General features: G+C 42.8%; 1 protein-coding gene across 2 annotated transcripts in view; it reads left to right on the forward strand.

The window, feature by feature from the left end:
• Positions 1-17479, forward strand: part of ATP13A5 (ATPase 13A5) — a gene marked incomplete at both ends in the record, with an annotated part of 133806 nt that overhangs the window by 47795 nt on the left and 68532 nt on the right. For both annotated transcript variants that reach the window (XM_080918703.1, XM_080918704.1), the window contains 5 exons: positions 1919-1991; positions 2858-2986; positions 8609-8779; positions 12913-13070; positions 15595-15783. In XM_080918703.1, the coding sequence (XP_080774829.1) occupies positions 1919-1991; positions 2858-2986; positions 8609-8779; positions 12913-13070; positions 15595-15783 (720 nt within the window). The remainder of the gene's footprint in view (positions 1-1918; positions 1992-2857; positions 2987-8608; positions 8780-12912; positions 13071-15594; positions 15784-17479) is intronic.

Consider the following 17479-nt stretch of genomic DNA (forward strand, 5'->3'; position numbering starts at 1 on the left):
GTTTTCCATGTTGTCTTCGGCCCCTGATATTCTCTCTCCCATCCCTTATAGTCTGTTGGAGATGCTTGCATCTGGGACTACTGATTTCTTTTTTAGGTTTTCTACCTCCAGGGTTGTCTCTTTTAGTGTTTTCTTTATTGTTTCCATTTCCTTTTAAAATTCCTTCATCTCTTTGGCTCTGTTTTCCTCTAGTTCTTTGATTTCTTTGAGTGTTTTTCTTGTTTCCTCTTTAAAAGCTTCTATTTCTTTATGCTTTTCCTCCTGTTCTTGTTTAAAAATCTCTATAATCATCTTGAGGTATGATTTGGGGTCTGAGTCTTCTTTTTCTGGAGTGTTTGGCATTCTGCTGTTTGCTGTGATCAGAGAGCTGTGTTCTGGTATTGCCAGGTTGTCTTGGTTTCCATTGGATAAGATTTTTCGCTTTCCTTTTGCCATCTTGTTGTCTGTGACTATATGTGGTCATGTTGTCAGTGATTGGTTCCCGTCTTTCCTGTGTACCTGGCCTGTGTCCCTGGATCTCTGCTGTTTCTGGTCTTTTTGACTTCTTCAATTGCCCGGGGTTTAAATGTCTACTCTGAGGATCAGGACCCAGAGATCCCACCTTTCAGAGATGAATAGGAAGCTAACAATACCTTAGTGTCTTGCACTCTATTGACCCAAACTAGGATGTTTAGTTTTGCATGTGGAACTGAAGTGAATACCATTCTTTTCTCTGTATTAATATTAATATCGAATTTATTATGTTCTCTCTGGGTGAAGTTACACAGCTGTGCACTGTGCCCATTGGTCTGGCAAAATTTGTACCATTCAATGTCACTAAGAGAACAGATTTAACCTGTGATTTAACCTGTAAAAGGGAAAGCATTCTGTTTGGCTTAGTTTAAGCTGAATTTGAAGAGCAACAGCAGGCATCCAACTTGTTTCTACTTAGAGATATCCAATTCTCAGTCACCGCTAGAAAGGAGCGGCATCTCTCCTAGCTGCCCACCTGTCCCACAGTTGTTGGTGTGGTCTGGTCCTCACATTCCCTTCTTCACCATGTAGGTCTGGGGAGTGTGGGGACTGAATTCCCTCTTTTCTCTGCCTTCCCGGTTCCTTGTTGTCCTAAGTGTTGCTATCTTCTCTCCAGAGTTTCTTTCATCTACTCCACCTTTTACAGACTCACCTTCTTTTTCCTTGCAGCTTCTCCCTGAACAATCGCTAACACACACATGTTCTCAGTGAATGGTTGCACAGAGGGCTTTGTAATAATTAGCTGAAAACTTAAAATACCTCCTCCAAAGGCATATGTTACTGTCTCTCCTTTTGGATGAGCAAAGGAGGCTTAGACTGACTGTCTTGTTTGTGTTAGCATGGGGATTCCAAATCTAGAAGTGTGACTTTAGCCTGTTTACCTAGACCGCTCTTCCCAGGGGACAGTCATCACAGAACAAACTCAGATACCTCATAACCTGCTCTGCTTTGCCTTTTGACCTTGGTTCTTCTACCTCTGTTCTGGATTCTGTATTTGTGTATATATTTTTTTCTTTTTTGGAATAAAGTTGTAACAGGTAAGCAGGGGAAATTGCTCTTAAAATCATGTCAGGAGGGTGGAGGTAATAGCAGAAGAATTGATGTGTCAAAAGCCAAGGTAGAAACTGAATGTAGTAGAACACATATCTGTAAACACAGCAGTTGGAGGCTGAGGAAGGCAGATTGTTTTGAGTTGAAAGCCAGCCTGGGTTACATATTACTAGGCCAGCCTGGGCTACAAGACTCTGTCTCAAAGACCAAAGACAGAAAATTGGCTGGCACCTGAGTCATTTATTTGCCTGGGACGTTTGGCAGTGGCAGCAGGCTTAAGGTTTACTGTACATCAAGCAGGTGGTTGGCAGGATGTGGGCTATCTGCTGGTAAAGTCTTGCCTTTCTCTTGGCAGCAATCAGTTAAGCTGCACAAGCTTGTGGAGGGTCATAACAAAGTCCAGGTCACAATCACAGTGAGAGACAAAGGTAGGTGGCTCGTTCTACTTCTCCCTACCCACCATGTCTCAGCAGACTCTACTATTCACAGAGTTGTCATTATCGAAGACAAAACTTCTCTCTGACTGAACCCAGGACTAGACCAATCGAGGCCATCTAACTCATAAAATTAAAGGAAGCTAAGACTCCAGATACCCGCCCCACTCCAGATCTGGCTTGCCTCACCCTTTTGGGAGCTTTGGTTACATTATCATGTTCTTAGAGTTCAGCTTCAAATTCTCTCTGCCCCTACATATTTTATGCAGTTGGATGTTAATGTGCAAACGAAAGACTACTTTAGCATTTTTTCAATTAGTTATATCCCAAAGACCCTGCACCAAACAAGCTGTCATCTGGAACTTAGGCTTGGATGGAGCTTTTCCATGCTCACCAGACTCTTGGGATTTGCTCTGAGGTTTGTTCAGGGTCGAGTGGCCACAATTCTGTGTGGGAAACAAAGAACTCCTGCTATATCAGCAGACGATCTCCTGACAGTTCTAATGTAGCCTTAAAGTGCTTACAATGTTCCAGTGACCAGACAGAACACATAGCAGCCAGAGGGCGCCTCCTTCTTGACCAGTGCTCTAAAACTGACTTGCACAGAGCCTGTCTGGGTATTAGGTTCCAAACAGGAACTTGTTGTTCCTCATCCTTCGCTAGGTTCCAGGAAACAATTCTCTAATTCTAATTCCTTTGTAATTTTTCAGTTGAGTGGAAAGGGGCCCCAGTGCAGGCTAACAGGTAGGGTAGGTCTTACCCAACTGGAAAATAAACAGATAAGAGCTCTTAGTTATTTTAATATTAAGGGAAAACAAGGAAAGGCTGAGACAGTCATGGAATTTTTTGCTGTCACGTAGGTCTACAGGAGCTGGAATCCCGTCTCCTGGTTCCGGGAGATATTCTCATTCTTCCAGGGAAAATCTCATTGCCCTGTGATGCTATCTTGATTGATGGGAGTTGTGTGGTGAACGAAGGAATGCTCACAGGTAGGCCATTTTAACCCAGCATCCTCTTCTGTACCCAGGAGGATAAGCAAATCAGATCAACTACCCCTGACTGGCTGGGACCACACCCTTCACTACGAAAAGAGGTAGATAAGGGGGATCCACTCTGCCTTTTAGTGAAACAAAGACACAGAACACACAAGCAGACAGCACTGGTTGACAATAGGTTTAGGCCACAGAAGAGAAACTGGAAGAAACACTTACTGTCCTATGAGATTTATTGCTGAATGGTGGCATGAAGGAGTCAGCAGGAGACTTGGGAAGGTGAACAGGCTGAAATGCAGTATCTACATAAATCTGAGACTGATTCTATTGGTGACTGATTCTATCGCTATGCAAAGTTAGCACAGCCTAAAGAAACCGTCAGGTCTCCAACAGAAATGAGGGGAGATCTACCTACCTCTATAGGTGGGAACAACACCCTGGAAAGTTCCAGAGAGCCTTAGCACAGATGACAGTGTGCTGCTCTGTTCTTTAGAGTTACAGCCTCTGCTGATCTCACATCACAGTTCAGATGACTCCAGTGTTCACCTATAGTCTTTAAAGTCTTATTGTAATTGTATAACCAGGGAGATGTTATTTATATAATTGTTCTTTAGTTAAGGAAAAAACTGTGGAAAACAGTACATTTTAATGAGAAAGACTATTCAGAAGCATGAGCCTTAAAGCTACTTGTCCTTTGTGCTGACCAATTATTAAACCTTCCTATTTCCATATGGTACAAAGACACAAAGAAAGAAGTGCACACAAACCTTAAACATGACCCGAGTGATCTATTGTCTGCTCCTAAATTGTTCAACACAAGCAGATCTTACATTTACAAATGGGTCCACTTAATGCAAAATGGAGACAAAATGTGGTAAGCCAAAATATGTTTGGTGTACTTATAAACTGTCTCCTTTGATGTGTTGAAGACTTCCTGCCTGGTGATGGTGGTGATGAGGGTTTGCACACGGCTTGTTGCCATAGTACCCAATGTGTAAACCTCAAGCTATGAAAATAGCTTGTGTCCCCCCATGTGTCCCCACAGCTCCAGTGTGCTGGCACTTTGCTTCTCTCACTGGGCAACAGAGAGCATAACATGGGGGTCAGAGGCAGAAAAGGCAGGAAGGCTTAGGCCTCCCATCTGCCTCTTCCCTTTCATGATCTACAGGACTTTTCTTGAGTCTCAGGACAATCCAGAATGTTCCAGAGAAATAAAAGGGATATAAAATGTCCTTGGATGTCAGTGGGCCTCTTTTATGTTTACTAGCAGCAACGTCCACATAATCCTGAGTGCTAAAAAAGTAAACGATCCATTTTAGAGTCAGAGCCAGTGAACCAGAAATATACATGAAAATAACTATATGTTTCTTACTAGTTTTTTCGAAAACACATAAATCCCAGCATGCACTAAACTATTTTATTTCATGATGATATGGACCCCGCTAGCACACATGAAATGACAGAAACACCACCGTAGCATTAGAATCAGATTCCTGGCTAAAATGCAGTCAGTGTTAGCTATATAAGTCCACACATGTAGCTCAGATGCATGTACTCTCCATTTGCAACTCTTTGAAGACATAGACATTGTATTTATGTAAAAACAGTATGTAAACACACCCAGTATCCCTACAGCAACGTATTCCATAAACAGCACTTATCGCTCACATCATCATTAAACGCCAAACAATTTATGCTATGACCGACTTAGAAATAAAGGAACAGAGGTGAACATAGACCAGGGCTGCTCAGAAATCGGTGATGGAGTCAGGTCTGGAGGTGGCATTTGCTCCCAAACACAAAGTGTCACTTGAGTGCATAGGTGAGTCTAATGTGGGAAAGCTGTTGTCACCATTTTGGCCCCATCACCCTTCATTCTGTGTGGCTGTTTCCTCCCACAGCACCCGCTCACTGGCAGAATTGTCTCAACCGTCACTGCCAGACAAGAAGCTGAACTTACTTTCTAATTCCTTTTGGTGTTTGCTTTGATGCAACTCAGTGAAGTCTTCAGTTACACTTGACTCCATCCACTCTCAAGCCCTGCAGGACATCAGGATGGGCTGAGGTCTAGACCCAGGTCTTCTATGGTTATAGTCTTCCCCCATGTCTCTGAGGCTGTCTGGGGCCTGTTGTCTAGTTTCTATGACATTGTTGAGTGTTCTCATAGCCTCCTGAGGTGCAGGTCCCTTTCCCTAGGGAGATATGGTTTATGAATCTCCTTGGAGCCTCTTCATTTTTTTCAGGACTACTAATTGGAATGGAAATGCAGGACAGAGATGTCATAGAGAAGGGAAGGTTTAGATGTCTGTAGAATCCATGATGACAAATGACAGTCAGAGGTCAGCTTTCAACTCCCCTGTCCTTTGTGCCTCCTTTCCTGAGGAAATGGCTTTTTTCAAGGACCTTACTTCCCTCTAGAGGGAGCAGGCATGACACAATAGGCCACATGATAGAGAGGACAGGGGAGGGTTCTATGAATGTTTACCATTTTCTTAGTCTTAGTGTGTGCTGTTTTACACTGATATTTTGCACACCACTCCATTACTCTGCAGTCCTAAGGGGGGGTGTAAATATGAGGCCAAGAGAGGAGAAATAATTTGACAGAATGCACAAGAATTGGAGTAGTGCCCTGAGATCTGGGTGTGTTTGTTTGGCTGTCCGTGCCCTGATTTCACCAGTTTATTAGGAGAAAAATCTACTGGGGACACAGCAGTGAGAGAGGCCACTGCTCTGGTTTTTGGAGCAAATGGAAAACACAAAAGTCATAAATGGCACATATTCCGAACAACTGCTTCACAGGGAAACCACCGAAGCCAAGGCATTACTACCCCAGGAACTATTCTTCTAGCCAGCGCCTTTTCCTTCTCTTAGGGATGCTCATGGGAAAGATGGCAGTGTTCTTCCTGCTCCCTCTACTCATGAAAGAACTGATTGATTAGAACTTCAGGGCAGATGCAGGGATATGAGATGGCTGCAGAGGATTTTTCCTCTGCAGTCTTTCCAAATTGACACTCCGCCATACAACCTTGTAAGCACCAGGTAGATCAGAACTATTTCTCTCCTCTTTTTTCCCTCTCTCTTCTCATCCTTTCTTTTTCTTTTCATTTTTCCCTCTCTTCTCATCCCTCCTTTCTCTTGCTTGTTTAGCTTTTGCTTGATACACGTTCTGAAATACTGTTGTGTGCCAGGCACTGTGCTGGGATGAGCCAGACACAGAAAAAACTGTGCTCCTCTAGCAAATCATTTTTTGTCAAATGGTCCCAGTGATGCAATAAACTAGAACATGGCATTTCAAACACTGTCAGCATGAAGTGACATCCAGCTCCATGGGGACATGGGAGAATCTCTATTTGACAGTCCCTGAGGTCTCAAGGTCTCTGGCACCCACTCTGTAATAGAGTGAACAATCAAACTACTTCCTTCTGACACGTACTCCCTCCTCCTCCCACACTAATTCTTTTCAGGTGAATCTGTCTCTTTTTGGACTCTCCAGAAAGGCCAATGCTGTGATTCTTAATATATGAATAGTGTTAATTCTGTGTAAATTTATTTGCCCAAACAATATCTTGAGGTGACTTTTACATGATCAGCACCTCTCTGACTCCAATGTCACTGGGGAATAGAAAAGGAAACTAGTTACTATTATCATATTTTCCAAAGCCACATTCTGGATGAATTTGTTTTGTCACAAAATAATCTCTAACTATCTACCTATTATATGGGCTGGCTTCAGAGATAACGTGGCAGAATTACTGGGAGGCTGGCCAAAGGGTTCTGTCTCCTCTAATGACTCATTTAGAATGCAACTGGTAAATCAACACAGCGAAGGGATGTCATAAATATTTTTTAAATGAAGTAAGGACAGTTCTCAGCTTAAGGGATTTACTGTAGAATACTTATGGCTATAATAAACAATGTTACAGCTTCTTAAACCTCACTTTGTAAACATACTACATGCTAGAAAACTGGCTTTGAAAGAACAGAAATAGAATAAACTGTTTGCTTTTATTTAATCCAGACATACATTTAGCAGAGAACACATATTTGGACCGATTATGTGTCACGGAGTAAAATGAGAAATATAAGAGTTTCTGTATTGCAATGTTCTTGCCCTCAGTTATCACCTAGAGACATAATAAAGAAATGCAACTGTAATCAATACAGTGCTATTTCTAACTTAGAAAGGTGACATATTATTTTGTTAATTAGACACAACAAAAGACTGATGGAATTTTAAATTTGTTCTAGGGTGTTTTAAATCTGGGAACTAGGAAGTGTTATGGACAATATTAATTAATTAATGTTTGTGAAATATTTTCTTTTGAACTTCTATTTTATTTTCTTTGTACCTTAAGTATTATGTCTTGCAGAATGCTCCCTTCTTTGAGAAGGAGACAGAGATTGTAGCAGCCAAGATCAGGAAGCACTGGGGGTTGACTGAGGGATTAGTAAGGGTCTTTCTCAGCTGAAATTTATAAAGGAATTAGCCTGGGAGGCTATTGGAACTTTGCTGTGTTTTGGGAATCTAGCAATAAAGTCTGGGGTTTGTTTTGTAATGGGAAGGGAAAAGAAATATTTTTCACAGAACATGGGATAATGGTGTGCTCTATAGTTTTACATCAACTTGACACATGCTAAAGTCAACAGACTTTATTTTATATTAAAAAAATGTTTCCAAAGTTTTGGGTTAAAGGTAAGCCAGTTTGTCATTTTCTTAGTTGTAATTGGTGTTGGAAGGCCAAGCCCATTGTGGGTGGGGCCGTCCCTGGATCGGTGGTTCTGTGATCTATAAGAAAGCAGGTTTCAGGGTTGAAAGATGACTCAGGGGTTAAGAATTCCTTTCTAGTGGAAAAGACACTCTTCCAGGGGTCCTGAGTTCAATTCCCAGCAACCACATAGTATCTCACCACCATCTGTAATGGGATCAGATGTCCTCTTCTGGTGTATCTGAAGACAGTGACAGTATACTCATACACATAAAATAAATTAATAAATTCTTAAGAAAGCAGGATGAGCAAGCCATGAAGATCAAGCCAGTAAGCAACACCCCTCCATAGTCTCTGCATCAGCTCCTGCCTCCATTTTCTTGGTCTGTGTGAGTTCCTGTCCTGACTTTCTCCTATGATGGACTACAATGTGAAAGTACAAGCCAAGTAAACACTTCCCTTCCCACCTTGCTTCTTGGTCATGGTATTTTGTCATAGCAGCTGAAACCCTAACTAGGACACATGGCATGGTGGCTTTGAGAGGAGTCACCTGGAAAATGTGTACACAGACTATGATTGAGGACAGGCAAACAGAAATAAGCAAGCACGTGATTACAGCCTCTGGAGCAGTGCTGGGTGATGGGTCCTTGGAACATGGTAAGGTGATGATTTAACTGCTCAGTAAGTTATAACAACACACCACACATTGCTCATATGGGAGTGGTAAGCAGAGTTTAAGCAATTACTTAAACTAGAATAACTGGCCACAGGCGTTCCTGCCCAGTCATTTGACCCATGGGATAGGTGCTAAAATCTGTTTGTTCATGGCTATGTGGTTTTCTGAGACTGGCCCTCCCCATTCTGAATGACTACCTGAGCTTACACAAATTGAATAAAGAGCAACTTTCTGTAGGAGAAAGTATACCTGTTACAAAGACACCATTGCCTCAGACGGAGAACACCATGCCCTGGAAATCACACAGTTTGGAGGACTACCGGAAACACGTGCTCTTCTGCGGAACGGAAGTGATTCAGGTCAAGCCATCTGGTCAGGGACCTGTTAGAGCCGTTGTTCTGCAGACAGGTGAGCTGATCCAACTTTTGCAAACATACGCTGTGCTGGAGGTGGGGAGACTGGGAGGTGGGCAGTGTTGTTTAGGATTTTGCAGTTTGCCATATTCTGGGAATAGCAGTCATACTCTTTCCTAGCGTAGGTGATTCTAAGCTGCCAACACTTAAAATCAAACATTCCTTGTTAAGCCTTTATATGTGATAAATGACACGCAGAGATGTTGGGAATTTCCCTAAAGGCGTATGGCTGTAGGCTTCTCTTTTCCCCCCTCACTGTTACCTTGCAAAGCAATGTCAGCCACAGCAACTGGGAAAGATCTCTTTTCATTTCCAAAGGTTGCTTTCTGGATACCACCACGTGGCTACTGAACAGCATCACCATCAGCCCAGCCGTTAGTGTCATCTTCAGTATTTTGCTTTCTCCCAGAACAAATTGACATGAAATGTCAAAGAATCTGCTACCACCTACCATGAAGTCATGGTCCCCTTACCTTCCCTGTCTTGGTTGTCGTTTATGTAAACTTCCTCATTTCCTGTCTACACTATCTTACCAGAAACACTCTTCTGACTGTTTTCTCTCGGCTTTTGCCTTAATCTCTCTCTAAACTGTTACTCAGTCTGTCACCACAGACACATTTTCTTAGCCCAGTTTGCAGCGGTACATTCATATCCTGCTCAGAATGTTTTCAGAACTACATCCATTTTCATTTTTCATATGACATCATGTGACCGAGGCCTTCCATGACCTGGTCCAGGCTATGTGTGTTTGTGCTGCTACACAAATCCATAGACAAAAACATGCATTGCTTTTTGACAATATGCTTTAGTTTAGTTTAGCAAATTCAGTTATGCTAGTCAAATATGGCTTTTAATTTAAAAAAAAAAAAGGTTTCTATGTTAAAACTAGTTAGTGGACTTTAGAGCATTCTTCAGCCATGTCTCTAAACCTAAGCTAATATTTAAAATCCTATAAAGCAACTGTAGTTGTTAGAATAGGTTTGGCCTCCATATACTTATGTGTTTGAATGCTTTGCCCATGGGAAGTGACACTATTAGGAGGTGTTGCCTTCCTGGAGGAAGTATGCCACTCTGAGTGTGGGCTTTGAGGTCTCCCAGTGCTCAGGTTCTGCCCAGCATGGAACAGTCTCGCCTGGCTGCCTTCATATCAAGATTTAGAACTCTCAGCTCCTCTAGCACAATGTCTGATTGCATGTTGCCTTGCTTCCCACCTTGATAACAACGGGCTAAATATCTGAGGCTATAAGCCAGCTCCAATTAAATGTTTGCTTTTCTAAAAGTTGCCTTGGTCATGGGTGTCTCTTCATAGCAATGAGAACCTAAGACAGAAGTTGGTTCCAAGGACTGAGGTATTGCTATGAAGGGCCTGACAATGTTGTTGTTGTTTGTTTGTTGGTTAGTTTTTTTTTTCCTTAGAGGAATGTGAATTTGAGGACTTTGGATTTAGAAAGCAGTGGAATGCTTTAAGTAGGGCTTAATGGGCTATCCTCATGAAAATAAAGAAGACATTGGAGGGGCCTGGCTCAAGAGGTTTTAGAAGAGAAGAGTTTTAGTATGTTGCTAGAGATCTCTGAGTTCAAGGCCAATCTGGTACAGAGCAAGTCCCAGGTAAAGAAAAGTTTAAGTTCAGTCATGGTTGTACCTTTAATCTTAGTGCTCAGGGGACATAGGCATGCAGACCTCTGAGTTCAAGGTGAGTCTTCAGAGTAAGTTCTATGACAGTCAAGCTTAGGTAGTAAAGGAAACCACTGAAAACAGAAAGCTGGTGAAGATGCCATTGGACAAGGAGATATGTTCCAGCCCCAGAAAGCAGCAGAACTTGGCAGCTTTGGCCACATGGCTCTGGCTTTAGAATCAAGGATAGAATTTCCCTCTGAGACTAAGGAAAGCTGCCGAAGCCAGGTGTCTAGCAGGAATGCCCCTACATGGAGGCTCAGAAAGGACATTGTGTCAGTCAAGGTTGTATCTTTTGACAGCATCCAGACTTGGTAATGTGTAAGAGTCATTCAGGTGGTACTGTTTTTGAAGGCAGGAAGGGGTCATGAAAATCAGCTGAATTTTGGCACTGTATGAAGCTAGAAGTGGCCATTGAGGGAGGTACAAACTCAGTGTCAGCTGAAGGCCTGTAAATGAAGGGGTCACATAAAGAGAGCCCATGATAAGCTATTTTCCCGATGCATTTGAAGACCTCATCAATTTGGAAGTACCAGTATCATGGGTTGACCACCAAGAACAGCAGCAACAGAATCTGTGTTCCAGAAGCTGTGAAAGTGCTGCCTGGATTTCCTCGGAGACCTCTAGAGGTTAGAGATTCCAGAGCTGTGGGATACCTGTTGATAAAATCTACTAACAAAGAGTGGAACCAGCCCAAGAGAGAGAAAAAAAATCTGTTTGCAGTCATCAAAGTAGAGAAGAGTTAAAAATTAGATGTGGAGATACAGAGTTTAGAGTTTGCACAGCCTGATTTTGGTCTTGTTTAGTCTAGTACTTCCTCACTATGATGTTTTGGAATGGTAGTGTATATCCTGTGATGTTTGAAGTATGTGATCTGATTTTTTATTTTGATTCTATAGGGGACTACAGTTAAGAGATGCATAAGTTTTCAAACTGTGAATTTTAAATATTGCTGAGACTGGGGTGGACTACGGAGACCTTTGAAGTTGGACTAAATGAACTTTGCATTATGTTATGGCTGCAAGCCTGGGCCAGGGAGTGGAATGTGAATGTGGTGCTTTGAATATGCTTGGCCCACTGGAAGTGGCACTATTAGGAGTTATGGCTTTGTTGAAAGAAATGAGTCACTGTGGGGGTGAGCTTTGAAGTCTTCAAGTGCTCAAGTTCTGCCCAGTGTGATACAGTCTCCTCCTGGCTGTCTTTGGATCAAGATGTAGAACTCTTGGTCCCCCAGCTATGCTTCCAACTATGTCAACCTGTGTGCTGCCTTATTTCCAGGAATGATGATAGAAGACTAATCCTCTGAAACTGTAAGCCAGCCACAATTAAATATTTTCTTTTGTAAAAGTTGCCTTGGTCTTTTCACAGCAATAAAACCATAATTAAGACAGTATGTTTACTTTATCAAGAAGATGAATTAAGAGACCATGCCTTTCAATGAGCATTTCCAAGGTGCTTATATGGCAACTTAGAGAAAATGATGTTGCTAGTCTTTAAAGACCAGAAAATCAAGTTTGAGAAAACCATGTAAAGAAAGAAATAGGGCTAAGGCACACTTTATACTTAAAAAACAAAACCAACCAACCAACCAAACAAACAAACAAAAAAATCCAAAAAACCCGACTCATATTCAAAGTGTAGAACTGCCAATCATTTTAGACAATAAGTCAAACAGAAATGAGAATTTACTAAATGTTATGTAAGTTAATGAATTAATGTTTGTTTCCTTAAGTAAAGTTATATGATATAAGAGAAAGACAGATGCACTTACAGTAACTTATAGCTAACTAAATAGAGTGATGGTACTTAATAAATGACCATGTATTGCAGGGTTTAAAGTAATTTTGGTTCAAATGTAGGCCTGATACTGAGGAAACACTTTTTGATGAGGTGGCATTTGAAACCAAGCCCAATAGAATGAGGGGGAGTTTAATCCATGCATATGAAAGCACATGATGTTGAAGGTGACTTTCAATATTATGCATATAATTTTGACCTGGAAGACCTTGGAGTTTGAGGAAGGCATGTGAGAAGCCTGCACACATATATTTTAAATAAATCACTTGCCTGTTGCCTTCTGCTTCTTTACATTTTAAGTTCTTTTATAACTTTTATCTATTTTCAACACATACCTGCTTTCCCAGAGTTTTTTCTTGGCATCTCATTTCCTCTGGTCACAGTTCACCGCAGCTAAGTCTACTTTCTTAACTCTGTAGATGAATGAATGGCACTGTGGGAACAACTGACACATTCTCTCCAAGAATACAAGGAATTAAATGGTGTTGAGTGAATGCAACTGATTGTTCTCCATGAGTTTTGACAAGGAGGGCAAATGTACTGTTGGATCAGAATAATGCTACTTCCATCTCAGACTCTTAGTGGCATAGTCACTGTAGGGTTTCAATGGCTCTGGACAGAAGCTGGGACTCTCTCCTTCTGTGGTTATCTTCCTAGGTTATAATACAGCTAAAGGAGACTTAGTGAGATCCATCCTCTACCCCCGACCTCTGAACTTCAAACTGTATAATGATGCCTTCAAGTTCATGGTATTCCTGGCCTGCATTGGTGTTGTGGGATTTTTCTATGCCCTGGGTGTCTATATGTACCATGAAGTAAGTACTGCCTGTAAGTTAATCATAATTTTTCAAGAGGATGACCGAACTCCAAAGGGGTAGATAACATTGACTGTAGATTCAATAATTCTCTGAACCAATGCTGTCCATAGAAACTGTCTTAGATTGGAGAAATGTTCTATGTCTCCATCTCTAGCATAAAAATACTTGGCTGGAAATACTGCTAGCTTGGTAGTAGAGTGGCTACCTAACATGTACAAGGCTCTGGGTATTGTTCCCATAAATATACACTCCCTTATACACTACATATATATATATATATATATATATATATATATATATATATATATATATATGTGTGTGTGTGTGTGTGTGTGTGTGTGTGTGTGTGTGTGTGTGTATGTATATATATATGTATATACATATATTCACACATATAATATAGCACTTAGGCACATGTAACAGATAAATTTCAATATACATTTTTGTTAGATAGCAGAGCTATGAAAGTTTTCCAGGGTGCTAGGGAGGTGGATTAACAGTTAAGAGTGCTTGTTGCTCTTACAGAGGATTAGGATCTGGGCCCCTGCTTGCTCCCACATTGAGTGGCCTACAAGTATTACAGATTCAGCTCCAGGATGTCCAGTACCCTCTATAGGAAATTAGCACACCTGCTTTTGTGCATTTGTGCCCTCCCCCTGCCCCCACCCCCCACATTTCATTGGCTGTTTCACCATTTGATTTGTAATGAGGGGTTGCTCCACTCTGACATGGTCAATATGTAAGCCCAAAGAACTTTGTATAAAATATATGTTTTTCAGCACCCAGTGAATCAGGTGGGAACAATTAGTCAATAAAGTCAGAGGGCAGGACAGCACACCAATCTAAATGAACAGTACACAGAAATATGTACGTGCTGCCTAGAACTGATGGGCAACAAAGGGAGAAGCCTGGCAGTGAAGGAGATGTCAGAAGGAAGGGGACTGTGAATGCCACGTCTAGTTTTAACATTTTGTGTAGTTCTAAAATCAGTGTCCCAAGTAGTCAGTGGCTTGTTCATACTCTCTGCTGTCTGAATCAGAATTAAGCATTCACTCTTACTTTCCGGAGCTGATGCCTGGTGGCATTTCAACCCTCTTGTAAGCAACAGAGCACCAAGTTCATGTGGGCGCTTCTCTTCACTGGTAGCTGGGAAGAGAGAGACTGTCATTTGTAACCTCTGAGGGTGTTTCTGGTCCTGAGAGTCTGTTCTGCTGTGCATTCCTGGGGCCTCCAAGATATGCTGGGGTCCTACCTATGCACTGGTCAAGAAGAAGATTATAAGTAAAGCATTGGTATGAATCTGGGCATGGTCCAGACTGGTAGTACCAATAAATGCTGGGTGTCTGTGAATGTGCACGGGACCAGGATATTGGTGGATGGTGACATAATCCCAAGAATTTCTAGTCAATACTCATGGCAAAATCTAATCCCTGAACAATCATTTCAAACTGGCATAAGACTACAGGGATGTAGCTCTAATGGGTCCAGTGTTTTTGTCACTGGACCATTGTCGAATGGAATTTTGGAAGAACTAGGTAGAATGCCAAGGCCGTTGAGTCCAGACTGTTATGCAGTGTGCCAGTCTGAGCCGGAGAGCAGAAGTACCTATCAGAAAAGCAAAGGAAGCCTTGGCACAGCCAAGATGTGAAGGTTTCCTGGACAGAGATCAACCAGCCATCCATATCATGGCTGGAAGCTGGATCTCAGACCTTGTGGGTCAGAAACTTTGGCCCTGTGGCCAAAGTTTGGCAGCCACTGTCTGCACTGGTCCAGGATTAGATAGGTTTGAGTCTACAGGTTCAAAAGGCATCCATTTGAGTGGCTGGGGAAAGTAGAGAAAGCAGAAGTTGTTGGAAGCAGGTTAATAATGCATCTGTTGCAGACACATGTCTGCCACAGAAAAAGAATCTGATCTCCGTATCGGCTCCCCCAGAAGTAAGAACACACTGGGATGCTGTGATCTTGACAACCTTGGTTCCAGTGTTTGTCAGATCATTATTTTGTCCATCTATGTACTAAGTATGGCTCTGCCTCAGACTGTGAGCTGGACGTTGCACTTTGAGACAAGCAAGGATTCAAAGCTCTTACATAGCTCATATGCCCCAGACACTGGCAGGTTTGTGAGGCAGAGAGATTTAAAAACTAGTGGCAAGTTTGGGAGGGAACTATTATGACCTAAGACCTGCACATCATGTGAGTTCAGATGGTGTGTGGAGATAAGAGGAACAGAGGAAAGATAGGTGTTTACAAGGGCAACTGAGTCAGAGAGGGTCAGGGAGACTTGAAATGGGTGAAAAGGTCTCCTTTGTTGTACAATAAGGACAATGTATGTATGCTTTAGAGATAGATCAGGGACCACCCAATTCCACCAAGAAAGGCAACTAACTCGCCAGAAATTCGATAAGCCAAGGTCTAGGGTTGCCAAATGTTATAGAAGGCAGCTGGGAGAAAGCAGGCAGCTGGAGGAAGGGTGACATTTTGCTCTGCTGTGCTAACACGTGTCATCCTTTCCCCTCTCCAGGTTCCTCCGAGAGAAACTGCAACCATGGCCCTGATCCTCCTCACTGCCACTGTCCCTCCTGTGCTTCCAGCTGCGCTGACCATAGGCAATGTGTACGCCCAGAAGAGGCTGAAGAAGAAGCAGATTTTCTGCATCTCCCCACAGAGAATTAATATGTGTGGCCAGATCAACCTCGTGTGCTTCGACAAAGTGGGTTCCAAACTTACCAGGTTGGGGGGGTTGATGGTTTGGATGCATGACACAGCTAGGAAGGACCTCAGAGAATGGCTTCCCCACCATTCTCACTGTACAGCTGAGAAACTGAGGCCAGAGGCAGTCACAGAGGGAGGGGGTATGAGGTCACAGACTAGAAAGCAAACTTGTTTGTTCGGAGGGTGATGGTGTGGCGATCTTAAAATGATTCCTTCTGCCTACCGTAATACTTTCTGTGCCAGTGTTATGTTTTGAAACAGTGTCTTGCACCAATAATTTCCTTTTCAGGCAAAAACCTGGGGGGAAACTTCCATGTTTTAGAAGTGCCTTGTGTGGCACTTATATAACAACTCCATTCATATCCACCCACTGCTTCTTGAAATGGCAAAGAAGTGGACTAAGGAAGTACTATACTTGTACTCTGGATCCTGGAGAGGTGGAGGGGGGATGGCTGCTGTTGTCAGGAAGTCCAAGATTCCCACCACTCTCCTATGGGAACCAGGAATGAATCCAGCATCAAGCTTCCCTCCCATACCTAAATTCTGGCCAACGTTGGACAAGCTGTAGTACAGTGGGCTTGGCTTATCGCTCCCTGCTTCAGGTCAATCAATGCTTTGGCCATTTTGTTTTTGCCAGCAAACCACTTCTGCAGGGCAATGTTGTACACAGTGCGTGTAGAGCATCATGAGTGGCCACTCAGCTTTGGAGAGGTTTGGCATCTAGCCGAGGCTGTAGGGAGCATGGGAGTAAGACAACTGTCCTACTGGGAGATGTGTGAGAGAGAGGACCACAGAGTAAGGCTAGAAGCTGGACTATCAGTGAAATGAGGCTGGAGGGCTGACATGGCAAGCTAAAAAGGGGCCCATATCTCGAAGGAGAGTGTGAGGCCTTAAAACAGAGTACGAGTAAAATTTTTGCAGAATTCTTTTGGTGTTTTTGTTGGTTTGTTTGTTTTTAACGGGAACTTTCTGAAGAGGCCATTAGTTTCTTGTTATGGCCAAACACTTAAAAGCAGCAAGTTAAGGGAGAAGAGATTTGCTTTGCCTCCAAGACAGGGCTGGGCCACAGCAGGAAGCAGAGAGCTTGACTGAGAGTGGAGGCAGGCCTTCAAAGGTTCTACAACCTTCTGAAACAGTGGTCCCAAACATTCGAACACACGCGCCTATAGGGGAGGGTTAACATTCAAACCATAACAGCAGGGACTGGGGAGAGATAGAGAAGGACAGGGCTCTCTGGACAACTGAAAAGACTGTTTTAGGCCTGCTCCTGGGGAACTGAGGGGAAGCTGCATGAAACTTGCTCCAGAATAAAGCAGCCTGCCTCTTGGATTCTCTCTCTCTCTCTCTCTCTCTCTCTCTCTCTCTCTCTCTCTCTCTCTCTCTCTCTCTCTCTCTCCCTCCCTCCCTCCCTCTCCTCCCTCTCCGTCCTTTTCCCCTTCCCCTTCTCCCTCCCTCTCCCCCTTCTCTCCTCCCATTTTCATTTGGCAAAAAGGTGCTCATTTTCCATTAGCAGGAACTGGAGTGTTAGCTGAGCAACACTCTGACTCTATCCCCATTGTCAGACTTTAGCTCCTTGCCCTTTTTCTGATAGAATCTCTTCTTACCCAACAGCCTCAAAAGCATCTTGACTACAGGAGGGCGATTTATAAACTGTGTCCCTTATATAATGTCCCCCCAGGGCTGTTATTTTCCTT

This window comes from Micromys minutus (assembly GCF_963924665.1).
Source record: "Micromys minutus genome assembly, chromosome: 7".
Lineage (NCBI taxonomy): Eukaryota > Metazoa > Chordata > Mammalia > Rodentia > Muridae > Micromys > Micromys minutus.